Here is a 20,595-nt window from a genome sequence, read left to right on the forward strand (position 1 = left end):
ACAGTATCATTCTTCAAGATCATGTACTTATATTCCCCCAATTTAAAATGTAATTTCATATATATGCTCAATTTTGAATAAGCCTGTGAGGCATAAAATAGCCTTTATGGCTAAATGGGAGCAGGACCTAAACTTTATCCTCTTGACCTCCTGAAGGAATCATTGTTACAAGACTTTAAACCAAGTAAGTAATTTGACTTTATTCATATAAACCTATGTTAATATCTTTCATAGGACTTACATGATCACTAGTGGATTTGTTTAATGCCGGTGTCTCTGGAGCATGTTTCAGAAGATGCTCTGACATTGGTAATGAATTACATTGCTCTGAATTTTGGTTTCAGCTCTTTGGGCTAAGGTCATCAGACCTCTGCACAACACTTTTATTAGTCATCCCGATATATATATAGATGTCAGGTTTGAGGTTTTAACTCACAAGCTGATTTAATACATAGCGGTGACTACTCAACACATATTGCATATCCTAGTAGAATAGTAGTTTGCTGTGGTTTTTCAAAAAGTCAACTCAATTATCATAGCAGAAATAATTTTGTGATACAGTTGCACTCTAGGGACACTTGTCTTCAAACTTATCAACCTTTTAAGAGGTTGTGGGGCCAAATTTGTAATTTAGTACTTTGATCTCTGTGTTTTCCTTTTTCCCTTCCCCTTCCCCTAATAATATTTGCACTATGAAGCGCCTGTTCACACCAGGTGCAAAAAAAAGCAAAAAGTCTTGTGGTGGTGTGCATTAAACATAAAGTATGGACCCATGGTTCATTTACCGCCATTCAGATTGACTATGGGCTCAATGACAGTTGGTTTTCATGTAATGGATTTTTGCTTTGACCTATTCCTTTTCTTTTCGTTCTTTTGTAGTTATTGGTTTGTAATGCTGTTTTGTTTAGTTTTTTTGCTTATTTTACAAAAAAAGTTTGTAAAAAAAAATTTAAATAAAGTATGGCATGCAGTACTTTTTTCCAAGTTCTGCAATCCACTGCATCACACTGAGCAGTGGCCAAGAGAACTTAATGACATTTTACTTGGTGACATTTCTATTTAAATTCACAAAAAAAAAGGAAAGTTAACAATGTGATGTTCTAGGATCAGTGTATTAGCACTGTCTTCCCTACACACACCAGAGGTTGTATGTTAAGTGCAGCTTCTAGTGTGTATGAGTCCTAGAACTATAAAAAAAAATGCACACTGTTCTAATAATCCCTCTATTATCTCAATGTGCAAATTAGTGGGAAATGCTATCACTTTGTCACAAATACAGCATTGTTCGGGAAGAAGATTCCTTGTCAGATAGGATAGCAGACAAGAAATCACTTACAGGAAAAGATATTGTTTGAAACTGTCCTCTGGATCCATCTCCCATTCCCATAGAAGAATTTGGAATTCTGTTGTGTATGAGCAGGCATGAGCAAGTTTGCTTACCCTTTAATGAATGAAGCCACTCCCTGAGTAGTGCAGCTTATTAAATACTTACATTCCCCTCAGTTCCAGTGTCATTCGCTGCGTAGCTCTGCAAAGTGCCACACATTGCTTGCCTTCACTTAGAAAAGATCCCTGTGAAGGGCTATTTTTATAGCACATGTGTACGTACCGCAGCGTCATTTGTGGTTAAAGACTGCTATAACAGGCTTTGCTCAGGGAGTTGGAAGGATTTATTAAAGGATAACGGTGTCCATTAAAGTCATATCCTGGTCCATGATTTCTCTGAAATCCTACCTCCTTCTGGCATTAAGCCATGCCTCCTCCATAACCTCAATTTTGAAATAAATAGCCCTGATGATAGCCTTTGTTTAGGATCTCTTGTCTTTCACAGACACAAAGTAAATTATATCAAAAGAAAGATTTTAGCAGAAATGTTTCATGGAACTGGCAGGTTCACTTTAGTGCATTTATTGGAAAAAGTGAGTATATTGCTTAAAATAGCTGAACATTGAAATATTTTATATTTAAAAATGTAGATTTACAAAATTCACTGTGAATCATGCTTTATTATTAATTCTAAAATACTAATTATTCTTATTTGTGAATAAAACATTAAGGGGGGGGGGGGGGGGTGGACTTGTTCTGGTTTAACCTCTCAAAATAATTAGCACAATATAGTCTGCCCTACAGCATCAGGGCTGTTAAACGTCATTTCAAATAGATTAATGGACTGATAAAGTTTGTCAGCTGTATCAGAAAGCAAATCTTCATTTAAAGAACACACATGTTACACATTTACCATGTAATGTGAAAAAAAGACAATGGCTTGTGTTTTGGAAACAAAATTAGTAAGTGCCATTTATAAAGGGGTTCACCCTACAAGCAGAATAACTAGCAACTAAATGGTGCAGTATGAATTATTCTGTACATCCAGGACTGTATTCTGTACTTAGTGTTGCCTGAATAATTCCACACCAAGTAAAGTCGGCCACTCAGTATACTTTCTGATGTGAATCTTTATTGGCTAGATATCAAATGTGTACAGTGTGCACAGTGTACAGACTGCTAACGCATTTGTCATTTTACTACAGCCTCCCTCGTTGCATGAGAATACGATTAAAAATCATTATGTAAATATTTTCTCCTGCAAGCACTCCATAATTATAGAGGTAGATTCAATTAATTAAAAGCAACTGAAGCAAATGACCCAGCATAGAGTAGAACTAACAGAATAGTATCCTGCCCAAATGTGAAAGATAAGACATTCAGAACATCATAAATGTATAGACCATTTGCATAGCCATATAACTATTCTAAAACAAATCTATATCCAATGTATTGTTCAGACCGAATGGTGCTCTTGTGTTCAGCATGTGAATCCACCACACCTCCCATATGCCCCCTTAGAATATCAGAACATTTCAATGATATAAACAACATGAATGCTGAAAATATATCTAATGTTTCAAAACATTTTAGAGAAATGCATAATGGTAATCTAGATTAATTTTCTTTTTCACCCAGATGGGAAAATAAATTGTATTTTATTACAATGGGAGGTGTAGTGGATTAACACATTAAACAATCTAAAGAGCACCATTCATTCTGAACAATAGATTGGATATAGATTTGTTTTTGAAATAGTTACCGTATTTATCGGCGTAAAACACCAGCCAGCGTGTAACACACACCCCAAGTTTAGGAGGGAATTTAAAAGAAAAAAACTTTTAGGAGGGAAGTTTAAGGAAAAAAACTTACGGTACATTTAAATGCCCATCAATGCAGCCTTGTCAGTGTCATTTGCAGCCTTGCATTGCAGCCTTGTCAGTCATTTGCAGCCTTGCATTGCATTGCAGCCTTCCATTGCAGTCTTGCATTGCAGCCTTGCATTGCAGTCTTGCTTTGCAGCCTTCCATTGCAGCCTTCCATTGCAGCCTTGCAGGCTTGTCTCCTTGCCATTTTAAAAATGGCGCCACCGAGATACAGAGTAGATGTCCTGTGTATCTCGGCGGCGCTCGTTTTTGGCCGTTCTCGGGGGCTTTCGGGTATTTTCAGCTGCACTTGGCCGTTCTCGGCTATTGTTGGCCCTTCTCGCCTATTTTCGGCTGAACTTGGCCGAATGTGGCCGAAAATAGCCGAGAATGGCTGAAAATAGCCAGGAATGGCCGAATATACCCGAGAACAGCCGAAAATACCTGAAAGCCGTCGAGAGCGGCAGAAGAGGTTAGGTAGGGCAGGGGATCGGCGTATAACACGCACCTCCGTTTTCTCCCTGATTTTACGGGGAAGAAAGTGCGTGTTATACGCTGATAAATACGGTATATGGTTATGCAAATCAACTATACATTTATGATGTTCTACTCCATGCTGGGTCATTTACATCATCTGCTTTTAATTAATAGAATCCTGCCTCAATAATTAATTATGGAGCAGATATAGAAGATATTTAGGCAATTATTTTTAATTATATTATCCTGCTATGAGGAAGGCTGTAGTAGCCAAAATGTGTTAGCAAGTCTGTACACTGTGTCATTTAATATGTAGCAAATAAAGATTTACATTGGAGAGTATACCGAGTGGCCGGCTTCACTCGTTAGTTCTATCCATTATGTAATTTAATTATTTTAGCTAATGATAATGCAACCCAAGTTTTTTTTGTTGTTTTTTTTTTTACTTATAGATTAGAAAAGGATTAGAACTTCTGTTGGATCTGTACTGCTATAACAGACTCCAGTAGAGAGATTTGCCCTCACTGACTGCTGCAGTGAGAACAGTTTCATCAAACAGGAAGTGAGGTAAAAATCTTAAACAGTAAACAAACAGTAAACACGCCCCTGGTTACATAACTGTTAGAATAGGATACATGAGGCTCACAAATCACAGTCAAGTTGTACTGAAAAACCTGTTTTGCATATTTACTCAACAGAAACTACTGTGAATAAATAATCTGAAATAGTAAAAGACAGTAACTTACACATTTATACATTTATATTATATATAAATTCATATATTACACATTTATATACTTAAAGGGCCAAGACTATGAAACTAAAGTACTTAACTTAACATATTCTTAAACATTAAAACAAACTTTAACTGCTTGCCGACCAGCCGCCCTCATTATACTGTGGCAGGTCGGCATGTTCCTGCAAGCCGCCATAGCTATGTCGGCTCCCAGAATTGGGATAGCAGGCAGGGGTGTCGCTGCTCATGGTTGACGGTCACGATGACCACCAGCCACGAGTGCTCGCGGGCACAAATGGCGGAATAGGGACGAGTGTGTGTAAACACACAAATCCCTGTTCTGTTAGGCGTGACAGATCATGAGTTCCTATTAGCTAGGAATCACGATCCGTCACTTCCTCTAGGTAAATCCCCTCCCCCTACAGTTAGAAACACAAACAGGAAATTCAGTTAACCCCTTAATCGCCCCCTAGTGTTAACCCCTTCCCTGCCAGTGACATTTTTACAGTAATCAGTGCATTTTTATAGCACTGATCGCTGTATAAATATCAATGGTCCCAAAAATGTGTCAAAAGTGTCCAATGTGTCTGCCATAATGTTGCAGTCCTGATAAAAATCTCAGATCGCTGCCATTACTAGTAAAAAAAATAATAATAAAAATGCTATAAATCTATCCCCTATTTTGTAGACGCTATAACTTTTGCGCAAACCAATCAATTTACACTTATTGCGCTTTTGCGCTTTACCAAAAATATGTAGAAGAATACATATTGGCTTAAACTGAGAAAAAAATAGCTTTTTTAAAAAAAAAAAAAATGGGTTATTTATTATAGCAAAAAGTACAAAATATTGTGTTTTTTTTTCAAAATTGGTGGTCTTTTTTTGTTTATAGCGCAAAAAATAAAAACCGCAGAGGCAATCAAATACCACCAAAAGATAGCTCTATTTGTGGATGTCAATATTGTTTGGGTGCAACGTCTCACCACCGTGCAATTGTCAGTTAAAGTGTTGTGGTGCCGAATCGCAAAAAAATGGCCCGGTCATTCAGCAGCCGAATTCTCCAGGGCTGAAGTGGTTAAACATGCTCTCACTGGCCTATATAGCTGCATGTGCTGTGAAATAATTCTCAAAGATCCTCAAAAGAGGGGTTTTGTTATTAAAGGCAAATAGACTATTCACTTTGCAAGGCAATTTCCCCTTAGATTAGAGAATGAGGTAAAACTCTCTTCAATCGTCCAATCACGTGTGAGCAAGAATACAGTTTTTTTCCCTTGGGTATTCTTTTCAAAGTGCATTTTTACCTCAATTGCTAACCTAAGGGAAAATTCCATTGCAACGTGAAAAAAACAATTTTCCTTTAGTAAATAAACCCCAAAGACTCTAAAGCTGGGTTTTTGTTTAGTTCTTACAGGCTAAGGCTACTTTCCAATGGGTGTCCAGGGTAATACAGTGTGCATGTCCAAGCCTGGATGTGACTCTGAGCTGGTTAATAATATATCAAAATATCCTACATGCATTTAATGCAAGCTCATTTCTGTAAAATCCAATTATAGATCAAAAATTATCTTTACCTGACACATCCAGATGCTCTAGGTTTGGGCATAATGATACCACATCAAATACTGCCTCATTTGAGATATTGTAACAATTAGACACTTCCAGTCTCCTCAGCTCTGGGCAGCACTGGGCGATGGTGTATAGCCCTCGATCCGTGAGCCGCCTGCAGCCACTAACAATTACTGTCTCCAGCATGAGACAGACGTTGGGTGTATCTTGACAAAGTCTACGGGTCAGTACCTTTAAGGCCCTGTCCACACTTAATGTTTCACCAGTTAGTCTTATAGTCCTCCATAGTCGAGGGTCCCAGGCTAAATTATACCAGCGTCGGCAGACTTGGGTACAACGGCATAACTGGTTTGTTGGTAGGTATGAAAATATTTGTATTATGCATTGATCTGGCATTCGGTCGATATTTGCATGGTCCTTTTGGTGTTTTGAGGCCAGGCGTATCAGTGGGTGAGTAAGACGTGTAGGTGGTGGGGAATGTACTATAGCCACAGTCTCTCCTGTGATGGATGATGATGATGTTGATGATCCTCTTCCATTCTTAAAGCTATGTAGGTTTTGTGGACATATTAGTGCAGGACTAGGTGTGCTGAGTGTTCGCATACTCAAGTCTGAATCTGAAAGAGAGAGATATAAAATATATAATGAGAAGCTGCCTGATGGCCTGATTTATGAAAAGTTTTAATAGAAATTTTCATTTAGTAAATTCAACATTAAAGTGTTTGTTACCTTAAAAAAATCACTTCCAGTCCCTTTCTTTTATCCAGCCATAACACAATGTGTAAGTGTTTGCTGAAAACCATACCTCTAAATACCTTTTTTCAGATCTCTTCTGGCTGGTTACGTGAATCCCGGCCACTCTCCTACTCATATATAAGGGCTATGATGGGAGGGACCAAGATCTCCCTCTGCCGTCAGCCAGGGAGGTCATGTGAACACTGTGCTGGCCGCTCAGACCCTCTAACTGTATCCCTTAGATGGGAGAGGAGAGCGGCCGGGAGTGATCTGAAAAAAGGTATTTAGAGGCTTAATTTTCAACACTTACACAATGTGGTAGGGCTGGATAAAAAAAGGGACTGGCAGTAAAAATCTTCACACACACACAAGCTGACAGGCAGGGAGGAAGAGGGAGAGAGGAGATCATTGGATGAGGGAGGCACTTAAATTGATCATAGTAATCAGGGCTCAGCAGCCCTGATTAATGTGGTCAGCACACTAAGGGGGCCACAGAAACTGTCAGTATGACCAGGCTATATAAAGCTTACAGAGGGACAGGTTAGACAGCACAAACATTGTGCTGTTTAACCTGCTATAAGGGAACAAGATTTTTTATTTTTTTTTAACTGATAAAAGTGCAAGCAACTGAAATAGATAAGTACTGTATATAAAGTACACCTCTGCTCACAGCTACATCTGATATTATTGCACTGCAACATAATATATAACATGCTAATGTTGTAAAATATATATTGAGATTAGCAGAGACAGCATTGTGTTCATATGAATACCTAATATTTTATGATTACTTAATATGAATGCCTACTTTGTAAAGTGTAAGTTCACCTTTACAGAAAATCTGTAAGGTGAACTTACACTGGGCCCCTCCCCATCGTACCTAGTCCTGCTAACCTGGAGTGCAGCAATCTCACGTTCTGATAGATCGTACAGCAGTTTTACCAGTCAGGGAATTTGAAATCCCTGCGGCTTTCTTTCCCCTTCGCCGGCATTGACAAGACAGGCTAAGTGGGTTCTAATTGGTCGGCGGCAACAAATTAGAATGCTCCTATACGTACCTCCTGATGTGGTACGTTTAGGAGATTATGCCGAGGGGTTTTCTAAGCCCCATTGGTGAGGCAGCTATACGATGGCTCATAGCGGGAGATTGTCACGCTCCAGGTCAGCGGGACTGCGAGGGAGGGGTGAGTAGACCATCCTGTGTAAGTTCACCTTACATATTTTTCTGTAAAGGTGAACTTACCCTTTCAAATTTGAAATATGGTAAGATAATCTCTCATTTTGCCAATTTAGAACAAAGCAACACAACCAACTTATCCCCCTCCCCACCAAATTCGCTCTTACTCACATTCTCCATGCTCCCCCATCACTCATTTACTCCACTGGTGATCTCAGTAAATACCTGATCCTTCCAGGTATGGAGGAGTATGTGACCTCCTACCAGGATGAAGAGATCAGTACAAAGCATTGTCCATTGTGAAGTCAAATAGAAAGTAGTTAAACCTGTGTAAGCTTTGATATATATGATATATATAATACATCTGCTTGCACATATTGATTAACTCTCTCACCTTTTCATTTTCATTTTTTGAACAAGTAGCCTTTAGATACTTTTTGAGGCATGGCCTTTAACTGCATAAAGTGTTGTAGTTGTAGGTCCATTTGTTTCTGTTATATACGTTTATGTTATATGCACGTCCATAATACGCTATAATTTGAAATCCTTCCTTACCAAAGTCACACAAAGTGTGACACACACACACACACACACACACATACATTAGGGTCAGTTTTGGATTGAAACCAATCAACCTGTCATTATGCGTTGGGATGTGCAAGAAACAAACACACAAGGGGAGAACTGCAAATAGTTTCTTTGATAGCAATTTGGTGACTCTGTAGTCTACAAAGGGAAAGTGAGGAAAGTGATAATCACCTAGCCACTGTGCCACAAAATATGTGAACTGCAGCCACCTACAAAATGCCATATAATATAACTAGCGTCTTGTATTTTTTCTAGAAATGTCATCAACATACTACATACTCCTTTTACTGGATTCAGTTTCAGTTGAAGAAACTTTCTGGCTGCAGAGTAGTAATAAAGGCACTGGTCTGGGTAAGGGATTCAGGAAACCACACTGTCTATGGACCACTTAGTCAGGGCCTGTAAAGCTGGCCATACACTAGTAGATATTCAAATTAATATTTGGTCAAACATTCATGTGAACATTGATATGAGAATTTACAGTGCACTTGATAACTTGACAAATATCGTCCGAAATCACTTCATGTCATTTGATTTGAACATTCAATTTTGGAAGGCGTTTATTTTCCCAAATGAGCACCATATACACTGTTAGAAATTTGTTCAAGAACAATTTTCCTTCCTGCTTATTTGAATTTTCTCATTATTGAGGTAGAAAAAATGAATGCCTTTTTGACCCCACTAGTGATTATAAAATTGAACAGACATTATTAAACATGAAAAATTTAGAATTAAATTCTACTAGAGTATGGCCTGGTTTAACTTATTGCTATTGTGCATAAGACATGGGGAGTGACATTAGCTTCACTGCTTTAATTCACAGGAGCATCTGTATAGAGTGGTCACAGACAATTCCATACTGGGGGAAATTTTTCAAATACAAAGTCTGGTAATTCACAGATAATAAATACATTTTATGGCATAAATGGGCATAAAAATATAAACATAACTTTACCAGTGTGGCCACAGATCTTTTTTAATATCAATATTACAATGTAGTAGGATCACACTTCATTTTTAGTTAGTTAAATCATTGTATATTTAAAGATGTTTCATTTTTAAATGATGTTTCAGCACCAATTTTATATCTCCACATAAACATTTATTATAAAAAAAACTGTACTGCAATATTTATTTATAAAGAATCCTTACAAAGTGGGAGTAAAGCGAGGTTTCTTAATAAAACCTTTGCATCAGAGGTGTAGGTCCCACTGGAAGATCTGTTTCCTGAATACTTTAAAATTACTAGTAGGTTGTAATCCTGCTTGCTGGTGTAAGATTTCTTCCATGACACCCGGGATTAACAATATATTTTAGAGTGAAGATTATGAGTTTACTGTGGATAGGTTAGACTGGAATGATGACAAAGCTATAAATGAATATAAATCTGCATACATTGTCAGCAGACTGTAACCTCAGTCTTTGGTACATATTCATTTACCGTAAAACAAAAAATAAACAAAATTTTTCCCCTAAATCATTAAACACGTCTTTAACAATCCCCAACAGTGTCTCTCTTGTCAAACTGTCAGTGATGGGGTAAATATCTGAGCAAGCTGTTTTATGATCTTTGTGACAGCTACTGACATTAACCTGGAGAATTTCTTCATGGGCATAGCAGGAGAGATAACATAAGGATCATATGTATAAATGTAGCTAAGCCTCCAGACCTATTATCTCACTTACTGTCCAATAATTCTCTGTGTCAAAATGAGCTCCTGGGTGGCCTGTCTCCAGTTTAGAGGTTTCTGGATTACTACTCAAGTTAGGCACATCTGTACACATTCACTGTTCATTAACTTCATGCAGTAACTACAGTTCAATCCATCAATCAATCCAAGATTGTACTCTGGGGAAAATGCACAATTCTTAATTGAAAAGATTTAGGTTGCATTTGTTGTCCAAAGCACATATAAAGGTAGCAATAGCTAAATCTAATGTACAATAGAGAGTCATTTCAAGCAATAAGTAAAAGCTAACATAAACTTTTAATGCTATCCAGTAAACACAGAAGGCCTACCCAATTGACTTTAATTTGATATATTTGTATTTGCAGTATAAGCACATATACTCTAAACAGTATTAATAGGGGGGGACATAAGTGTTAGTCCTGAAGATTGAGTCGTGTAACTTAGTCACTTACTCTGATTTTTGCAACACAAATTACATTAAAAATTCTAAAACAGGTTTATTGGTGGCTGTGACAAATTTCTTAGTATTGGAATCTATTTGAATTAATCTAAAAAACAAAGTCTTGGTGAGCTAAAGATTAAAGGACAGCCGCTAACATTGATCACGTCCCAAAGCAGTCAAATGGGCCTTAAAAAAGAATACCCATATGGAAAGAAGATTACGTAACTTTATTTTGAAATGTTTAGAATTTTATTTAAAACATAATTATTTTTGGTACAAAAAAACACCTTTTACCTCCAAATAAAAGGCGCCATTGGTGCAAAATTTGCGCCAAGAGTCGCCAAGATGTACATGGCTAAATGGGAGGAGGAGGTTGTTTTGTACAATATGGATTTGAGGATTTTACTTTACAGGCTTTTTATTGATGATATTTTGATAATATGGAAGGGGTCTAAGGCAGATTTGGAAGTCTTTCTGCAGAATATGAATAATAATGAGTGTAATATTTTTCTTTCATGGGACATTAGTAGTGAAGTCATACACTTTCTTGATCTAGAGATTAAAAGTACACCCAGAGGTTTAGAAAACAAAAACATATTTTAAGGCCACAGACTGGAGTTCATACATCCCCATATCTAGTTGCCACTTCAGGTCATGGATTAATAACATACCCAGGGGGGAATTTATGCGTATTAAAAAAGAACTGTACAAATAATGATGACTTTGAGATGCAAACAGACAAATTTATGGAAATGTTCAATGGGAAGGGTTACCAATTAGATTTTCTCAAGACAGTGAAAGATAAAGTTAGAAGTTTAGAAAGGGAACAACTTTACAACTTAGATAAGGAAGTACCGTATATACTCGAGTATAAGCCGAGATTTTCAGCCTCTTTTTTGAGGCTGAAAGTGCCCCCCTCGGCTTATACTCGAGTCATCGCTGTCTGCCCGCTCGATCAGCGTGTCGAGCAGACAGACAGCGGCCATTCTATGATTCAAAAGCCGCGCCTCCGGCTCCGCCTTCGCCTGTGATAGGCGGAACACTGAATTTCCCAGCAGCCTGTGTTCCGCCTATCACGGGCATCGTCTCATCCTCGTACTACGGACGAGGATGATACGACGTCAGTGATAGGCGGAACACAGGCTGCTGGGAAATTCAGTGTTCCGCCTATCACAGGCGAAGGAGGAGGCGCGGCTTTTGAATTTTACAATGGCCGCCGACGAAGAGGGCACGGGACGGAGGCAAGGCAAGGCACGGGACGGGACGGGACGGGACGAAGGCAAGGCACGACACGGGACGGAGGCTCGGGACAAAGGCTCGGGACACAGGTAGGCTGGACACACACACACACACACACACCTGTACTGCCCACTAAACATGATGGGATTTTTGTCGTGGCTATGACGCAAAGTGGCTGCTGGATGGTCTTCTCTGTGTGGGTGGCCAGCGGGAATAAATCTGCGACTCAACTATTCCCTTTTCCCTGCCAAAGTGAATGGGTCCTCAGCCCTGGTTCACACTATATTGCCATGCAGCTAACACTGCAAACCCTATTCATTTCCGCACTGCGTTTTGCGATCTGCTGCGGGTGTAGGTGCAGGTAGGCTGGACACACACACACACACACACACACACACACACACACACACACACGGATGGAGACACACACACACGGATGGATGGATGGATGGAGACACACACACACACAGGGATGGATGGATACACACACACACAGGGATGGATGGATGGATGGAGACACACACACACAGGGATGGATGGATGGATGGATGGAGACACACACACACAGGGATGGATGGATGGATGGATGGATGGAGACACACACACACAGGGATGGATGGATGGATGGACACACACACACACAGGGATGGATGGACGGACACACAGGGATGGACGGACACACAGGGATGGACGGACACACAGGGATGGACGGACACACACACAGGGATGGACAGGCATGTCTCACCCTCGGCTTATACACGAGTCAATAAGTTTGCCAGTTTTTTTGGGGGTAAATTGGGGGCCTCGGCTTATATTCGGGTCGGCCTATACTCGAGTATATACGGTAAGTGACAGTAGTAATGACCAGATGGGCATTTGCATTGTGTTGGACTATAATTTACAAAACAGAGAGGTGGAAAACATCATTAGCAAAAATTTGGGGGGGGTGGGGGGTATTGAAGCAGGATATACACCTAAAGGATAGTCTGTAAGATAAACCAAGGATTGTCTACAAGTGTGCACCGAACCTGAGAGGTAAACTGGTACACAACATTGTTGAGCCACCCACACCTATACCTAAGATGTTTTGGGATGTTAAAGACTTCTATGGATGTGGTAGGTGTTATAGTTGTATTAGGGTTCCAAATAATATTAGAAAGGTTAACATTTTTGTTAACCAAAAAAACGCAGCACCTACACATGATTAGAGAAGATCATGGATCAAGGATGGAAGAGCATATTAGAAATATCTGAAAGGGCTTGTAGAAACATCATTTATCGGTAAATTTTCAGGATGTCCACAATCAGAATACAGCAGGGATGCTATTTTGGGGCATAGAAGCCCCTAAGAGACACTGAAGAGAGTCCAATTATATAAGAGAGATCAGCAAAAAAGAATCCTGGTGGATTTATCAATTGAGATCCTTGGCGCCGGGGGGTTAAAAAAAGAGTTTGACCTTAAGTGTTTTCTTAATAATAGTTAAAGGCACTACATCTGGGTCATATTTATTGTGGTTGGAAATTGGATTACAACAGATTTAAGTTGGCAATTATAGAGCCAATGAGGAATAGAGATCTCCTATGCCCATTTAGTTTGATTCAGGCAGATAATGTTTGGATATGGCGCACATTAGGGCTCTTGTGGTACCTGGTTTAGGGTCGGTACATATCCATATGTGTCTAAACGGTCATCATCCTTTTCCCTATTTTTCTTTTCATCGTTATATTTTGGAGGATGTTATAAGGGGTAATGAGGGATGGCAAAGTGTGTTGATAGTCTTTTTAATATATGTCTCTATATTTTCTTCTATGAATTTTGTATATTGTTATGATGTTCTTACAGCTATGTAGGGCTTATTATATAGTAGCATATGTTCACTAGGTACTGGGTTGTTATGTATGTCGGCTTTCATACCTGTGCATGTAGGTTGTTTTACACATGTACAAGTAGGTTGGTATTAGGCAGCTTTCAACTTTTAGAGTGAAATTTTATATAAATATATATAGATTGTTTTATTATCAATACATTTTTTTTAGTAGATTAATTATGCAATAAAATAGGTTGGTCTTTGATGGTAAATAAATAAGGGGTGGGCTAGTGTGGATGTGCGTGTTTGTGCTTACATTTACGTGCATTGGTCTTTGATGGTACATAATTTAGGGGTGGGCTAGTGTGGATGTGCGTGTTTGTGCATACATTTACGTGCATTGCTACACATGCATTTACCTGTCATTTATTCTGCATGAGTTGTCCCATAGGTAATGATGATGTTCTTTAGAGAATTTGGTTAATTAATACATTATGAGCTAATGACACTTCGCAGAATGATGTAGTATGTAGCAGTCTATTAGTATACTGTTAACTGCTATTTACAGGTAGATGAGGTAGTTAGAATGTTGTTGTTTTCAATAATAATGTTTTATATTTTTTTATATATTTTATGTTAGTGATGCTGTGACAATGTGTCCTTCTCCTTACATACTGTCTTGAATGTAATTTGTAAAGGGATATATAGGTTAATTTTAGGCTGTTATTATGCCACTGTGTGTTACTGTGCTTGGTCACAACATGCGGCATGCAATATGGGTAGCGTAGAGCCTTCTGAGCTATCAGAAAAGGGCCACGAACTTACAATAAACTATAGAATGTCCGCGGTCTTCAACAAAATGGCCACAATGACACTATAAAATGAATGACATTGCTATGGAATGCTCTACCAATCCACATCCGCCTGGAAGAAAACCACCTGGCTTTTAGGAAAAAACTCATGACCTTCCTCTTCTAGCTGCTGATCAAAGCTCGTCACAGCGCCTTGAGGCGATTCGGTTCGCGTTGTGCGCTATACAAGTATTCATTCATTCATTCATTCATCTCAACCATCCAATAGAATTCCCAATGAGAAAGAAACATTATTTTCCAGTATTGACACATTAGGGAGGGGACAGGACAGTTTGTACAGCGTCTTTATATTTGTTTGGCTTGTTACAGAGTGGTGTGCTCATAGCACCTATTAAATGTGAGTACTCTAATATAGGGAATATTGTCATTTTAACTAAAACTTTTAAAACGTTAATACATTATCCAGTTTCCTATGTTTTCCATATGAATATTGTTGCAAGCAACCACCCAAGGGTCTGAATGCTGACCATAAACCCAGAGGTGGTTTAAAAGCGTGTTTTGACCGAGCTTAGGTGCAAGGTCACACGCTCTAAGGTGAGCAAATACACCAAAGGGGAGCACAAGAGGGGACACAAGCACTGTCATCATTTATCATCTGCAATGAATACCAGAAGAATGGAGTAGTTATGGATGGACTTTATGTTACGATTCTGTGGTCACAGATTAATGCATGAATTCGTTTGGCACAAGAGCACTTTAAACATGGGTCACTTCATTTCTATATTGATTATTGTATATTGATGCGCTTTTATATAGGATTTATGTAAATTACAGGTTGTCACTGCAATTATTGCAATTATTGCACAGGGTTGCAAATTTGTCTATTGCATATGAATGCAACATGTGTATATAGAGGAGTGTATGCTACACATGTTGTCATTGGGAGTTTCGCATAGGATTGCAATTTTTTATTATGATCGCAACTTTTAATCGCAAAAGATCGCATTATTATGTTCACTATATTTTTTACATAGGAATGGAATATCTCACCACCACTATTTAACTGCAGTCAGTATCAATTAGGATTTAGTACGATTACCATATGATTACATTTGGATAGCGCAGCATTATATTGGTATAAATCTATTTGAATTCATATTTGCCAGATTGTGCCTATATGAGCATGGCTCCCGGTGCTCAGCTGATTGTCGGCTATCTCTCTCATCTCTCCCCCTCCTCCTCGACTGACGTCAGCGGGAGGGCTCGGCCTCGCTCCACTGCAGCCATGAGCCAGAGAGAGAAGAGAGGAGAGGAATCAGCCAAGCGCCCGGAGCGCAGCTCATACAGGTACAATCGGGATTTTTTACAGACCACAGGCACAGGGACAATTATTCTAATGGTACAGAGCGGATGGGAGTATTTAATAGAAGTGGGTTAATGACCACTTTAAGACAAGTAAAAAGGTAATTAAGCATACCATTCTATTATATATATATATATATATATATATATATATATATATATATATATATATATATATATATATATATATATATATATATATATATATTAGGGTGACGGCCAGGGTACAGTCCATATAAGGTATGCACAAAAACAATCCATATATAGTTGCACTCTACCAGACTTGGCAACAGAGATAAACAAACAATCAAGAGTGTACCTTATTCAAGACAACCTGGATAAACAACATTTTTGAATGTTATCTATGCTGAAAAGTATATATACTCTGTGTGTGTGTGTGTGTATATATATATATATATATATATATATATATATATATATATATATATATATATAAAACATGCACTGTGTAAGTGTTAGACGTTTTATTTTATTTAGTTTTTTCAAACAAGATACATTTACAGAAACAAAATAAAAAAGGGAATAAGCTTACCTTGAAACCATACCAGTATTTTGCTATTTACTAGATACAGTAAAGCTAAAAGTGTCAAGGAGATGTGTGCAAGATGGGGGCGGGGTTTAGTTTATAATGGTTTGAGTGTCTACAGGCTTCAGTCCAGTAAGTTTAGCCCAATAAACTGTAAATTATGCTAAAGCTAGCCCCCGACATATGGTATGCATATGGTATGCAGATGTAGTGGAAGTTTTATTATGCGATATCTAAGAATTACGTTGAATACCATTGTGAGACAGATTTCTTAGCTGAACTGTGTACAATTAAAGAGCAAAAACACCACTGCTGTTCATGGCAAAAAATTTATTGAATTTTACTTACGTAAATTTAAACCTTGACCATTTACATGCTAAACCACTTCATGTCATAAACATTTGGTGTTTTCTCTAAAGTAAAATACTCTTATTTTTTTCAGTTTTGTTGCATCCCTGTACTGATAATCTCCTGTAATCCCTTTGCAGCCAATTCATGTCTAAATGCATGGAATCTAGGGAATGATGCCTGATTAGTGCCCGAACAAGGACCTCCATGGCAAGATCACCAGGTAGGATTTTAATGAAAACCTTAGATTTAAAAATATTACAATGTTAAAGAATTTTAATTATTGCGGTTTCATATATTTTGGATATTTCCACTGTAGAAACTACAAGTCCACGCAAAATTACCACTGCAAAAGAGCAAGGTAATTTGAAAGGAACACAACTGAATGCCTTTAAAATCCATCATTTCAGAAGCCAGTTAGGGTAAAGGCTGCATTTTACGACTTGAGTGATTTACAAGTACATAAATGTTGGAAACCACGGTTTTCCATAAAATTATGGAGCCAGACAAATAGATTGTCAACAACAGACACACTGTAAATAGTGTATCACAATAATCACAGGGGAAATAAAAATGTAACAAACTGCATTAACAATGCTGGAACAAAATACAATTTGTATTTTTAGAAATTCCAGTTAAAAATGATGACAATAAAATTCTTGTTTTATTACATCCAGTGGTTTTCATTTTAAAATAACTATCTTGCTCTAATAAAGCATATAATGAACATGAAGATATAATTATAGTTTTTTTGTCCATTATATTTCATTATGGATGAGCTGAAGACCCCCCCCCCCCCCCGGTTCAATTCACACCAGAACATGCGAACAGACAAAACATTTGTGCGAACATGCGAACAGAATTAAAGTCTATGGGACACAAACATGAAAAATCAAAAGTGCTAATTTTAAAGGCTTATATGCAAGTTATTGCCATAAAAAGTGTATGGGGACCTGGGTACTGACCCAGGGGACATGTATCAATGTAAAAAAATTTTTTTTAAACACAACTGTTTTTTCAGGAGCAGTGATTTTAATAATGCTTAAAGTGAAACAATAAAAATTAAATATTCCTTTAAATATCATATCTGGGGGTCCCCTTAGTCTGCCTTTAAAGTAGCACATCTTTTCAATGTTTATCACAGTACCACAGCAAAATTACATTTCTAAAGGAAAAAATGTCATTTAAAATTGCTTGTGGTTGTAATGTATTGCCGGCTCCCGGCAATATAGATTAAAAAAACATTGAAAAAAATGGTGTGTGCCCCCCCCCCCCCCAGTCCATACCAGGCCCTTTAGGTCTGGTATGGATATTAAGGGGAACCCTGCATCAAAATTTTAAAGAAATGGCGTTGAGTTCACCAAAAATCCATACCAGACCCTTATCTGAGGAAGCAGCCATGGCAGGCCACAAAAGGGGGAGACGAGTGCCCCCCCTCCTGAACCATACCAGGCCACTTGCCCTAAACATGGGGAGGGTGCATTGGGGTCCCCTCAAAGCACCTTGTCCCCATGTTGATGGGGACAAGGGCCATATCCCCACAACCATTGCCTGGTGGTTGTGGGGGTCTGCGGGCGGGGGACTTATCGGAATCTGGAAGCCCCCAGATCCCACCCCCTATGTGAATGTGTATGGGGTACATTGTACCCCAACCCATTCACCAATAAAAGTGTCAACAAAGTAAAAACAACTGAAGACAGTTTTTGACAATTCCTTTATTAAAAAAAAAAGTGTCCTGTGATGTCCATCCATCTTAAATCACAGCACCCAATGGACCCGAAAAATAGAAAAAAAAGCTCCACCTCGATGGGAGGCATCCATCCTGCCGACTGCTGTCTCTTGGCTTTGGTGAATAAGGGTATGGTATAGATTTTGCGGGGGGAATCACATGCCATTTTTTTTTTATTTTGGCATGGAGTTCCCCTTAAAATTAATACTAGACCTGAAGGGCCTGGAATGGATTTTGGGGGGGGGGGCTCCCACGCCATTTTTTTTACATTTTGGCATGGGGTTCCCCTAAAAATCCATACCAGACCTTAAGGGCCTGGTATGGATTTTGAAGGGGACCCCCACATCATTTTCTTTTTAATTTTGGCACGGGGTTCCCCTTAACCACTTCAATACACTGTGTTATATATACTACACTGCCTGCACTGACTGAATATAGAGTCTACACTATATGCAGAGTGCGTTAGTTAGTCATAGTTGGTTCGCTTTTTTTGTTCAGCCAAAAACAAATGGATTCTTCCATCCACACAATCAACGTGGATACATCTCCCCTAATGACACATTGGGGTTGATTAACTAAAGGCAAATAGACTGTACAGTGTGCAAAATGTAGTTACACTCTGCAAGAGCAGTTGCTCCAAAGATTAGTAAGTGAGCAGAAGCTCTATTGACTTCCATCATCCAAGCATGTGCAAGCAAAATGGCAGTTTTTTAAAATTTACCTTGCACATGATTGTGAATTCTTTATAAAGTGAACTTTTCCTCATTTACTAAGTCCTGGAGCAACTGCACAAAGTGCACAGTCTATTTGCCTTTAGTAAATCAACCCCATTACATTCTGACAGCAGGGACTCTTCACTATTAGAATACACTGATCAACGGGTGCAGCCGCTGATCACAAAAAAATTCAAACAAGCCCATTTAACAGAAGTTGATCTGTCTAATGCGAATGGCCACACATGGATCAAAATTAGTCCAGTCCCTGCTGAACTGGCAGAATTTCTAACCATTCATGGCCAACTTTATATTTCATCTGTAATGTAATCTGGTAAAATGTATTACTGCACCAAAACCATATACCATTGCTTTTGGAGCCATTGTGTCTGAAAAGTTGTGTAGCGCTCACTGCTGTAGGAGCCACTGGATTTGTTTGGTCTTTCCCCCAAAAAGCCAGGCAGCAAGAATTTTCACACTTTCTTAAAGGCTCAATAATTAGTCCAGTTTGATTTGTTTATTTAAGGGTTAAATTGGGTAGGGAATAGGGATGTATAGGATGCCCAGAACTGAAGAACTTGGATAAACCGTTGAGGACTTGCTAATATTTTTGGCTGCTAAGAACTAACTTCAACAGTGCTGCTCACCTGTGGGAATAATGATGCAGCTAAAATGACATCAACAAGATTCCAAAACTGGAGGTGCAGGTGATGCCCCTTGCAGGAATACCAAAGCAACTGGCTACAACTGTCCCAAGCAAGAGCTGGGGGGTGTTTCTGGCTGCTTTGCACTGGCACTAAGCTACCCCCTGCTCCTAGACATGTAAGGTATTGCAGCCTTACTGTCTACTCTGTACAGGCTTAGGATAAGTTGAAATGGAAGTTACTCGCTCAGTCTCTTTAAATGATTCCTGGAATCCAAGAGGCTCACTGAATCCAATTTGAAATTTGGCCAACCTGTGCTTGGCAGTGAGTCCCATTGACGTCTATGGAGGGCGAATTCGGTTATTAGATTCTAGCCATGTTTAGGGCTAATAGGCAAATTACTTTTTAAAAAAGGTGACAATTTTGACAAAAATGTGTCAAAATTGTCTGACGTGTCCGCCATAATGTCGCAGTCTTGAAAAAAAATCACAGATCACCACCATTACTAGTAAAAAAAAATATATATATTTTTTTTTTACCAAAAATATGTCGAAGAATACATATCGGCCTAAACTGAGTTAAAAAATATATTTTTTAAATATATTTTTGGGGGATATTTATTATAGTAAAATGTAAAAAATATTGTTTTTTCAAAATTGCCCCTCTTTTTTTGTTTGTGCAAAACATAAAAACCACAGAAGTGATCAAATACCACCAAAAGAAAGCTCTATTTGTGGGGAAAAAAGGATGTCAATTTTGTTTGGGTGTAACGTTGCATGACAGCGCAATT

The 20,595-nt window shown here is 38.6% G+C and overlaps 1 protein-coding gene across 2 annotated transcripts in view; it reads right to left on the minus strand.

Annotated features, from left to right (window-relative positions):
* FBXL7 (F-box and leucine rich repeat protein 7) overlaps window positions 1-20,595 on the minus strand; it is a 290,290-nt gene that overhangs the window by 6,823 nt on the left and 262,872 nt on the right. For both annotated transcript variants that reach the window (XM_077492025.1, XM_077492024.1), the window contains one exon: window positions 5,976-6,587. In XM_077492025.1, the coding sequence (XP_077348151.1) occupies window positions 5,976-6,587 (612 nt within the window). The remainder of the gene's footprint in view (window positions 1-5,975; window positions 6,588-20,595) is intronic.

This window comes from Lithobates pipiens, unplaced genomic scaffold (genome assembly GCF_037356315.1).
Source record: "Lithobates pipiens isolate NorthernLeopardFrog02 unplaced genomic scaffold, aLitPip1_a1.2 Scaffold_19, whole genome shotgun sequence".
NCBI classification, from domain to species: Eukaryota; Metazoa; Chordata; class Amphibia; order Anura; family Ranidae; genus Lithobates; species Lithobates pipiens.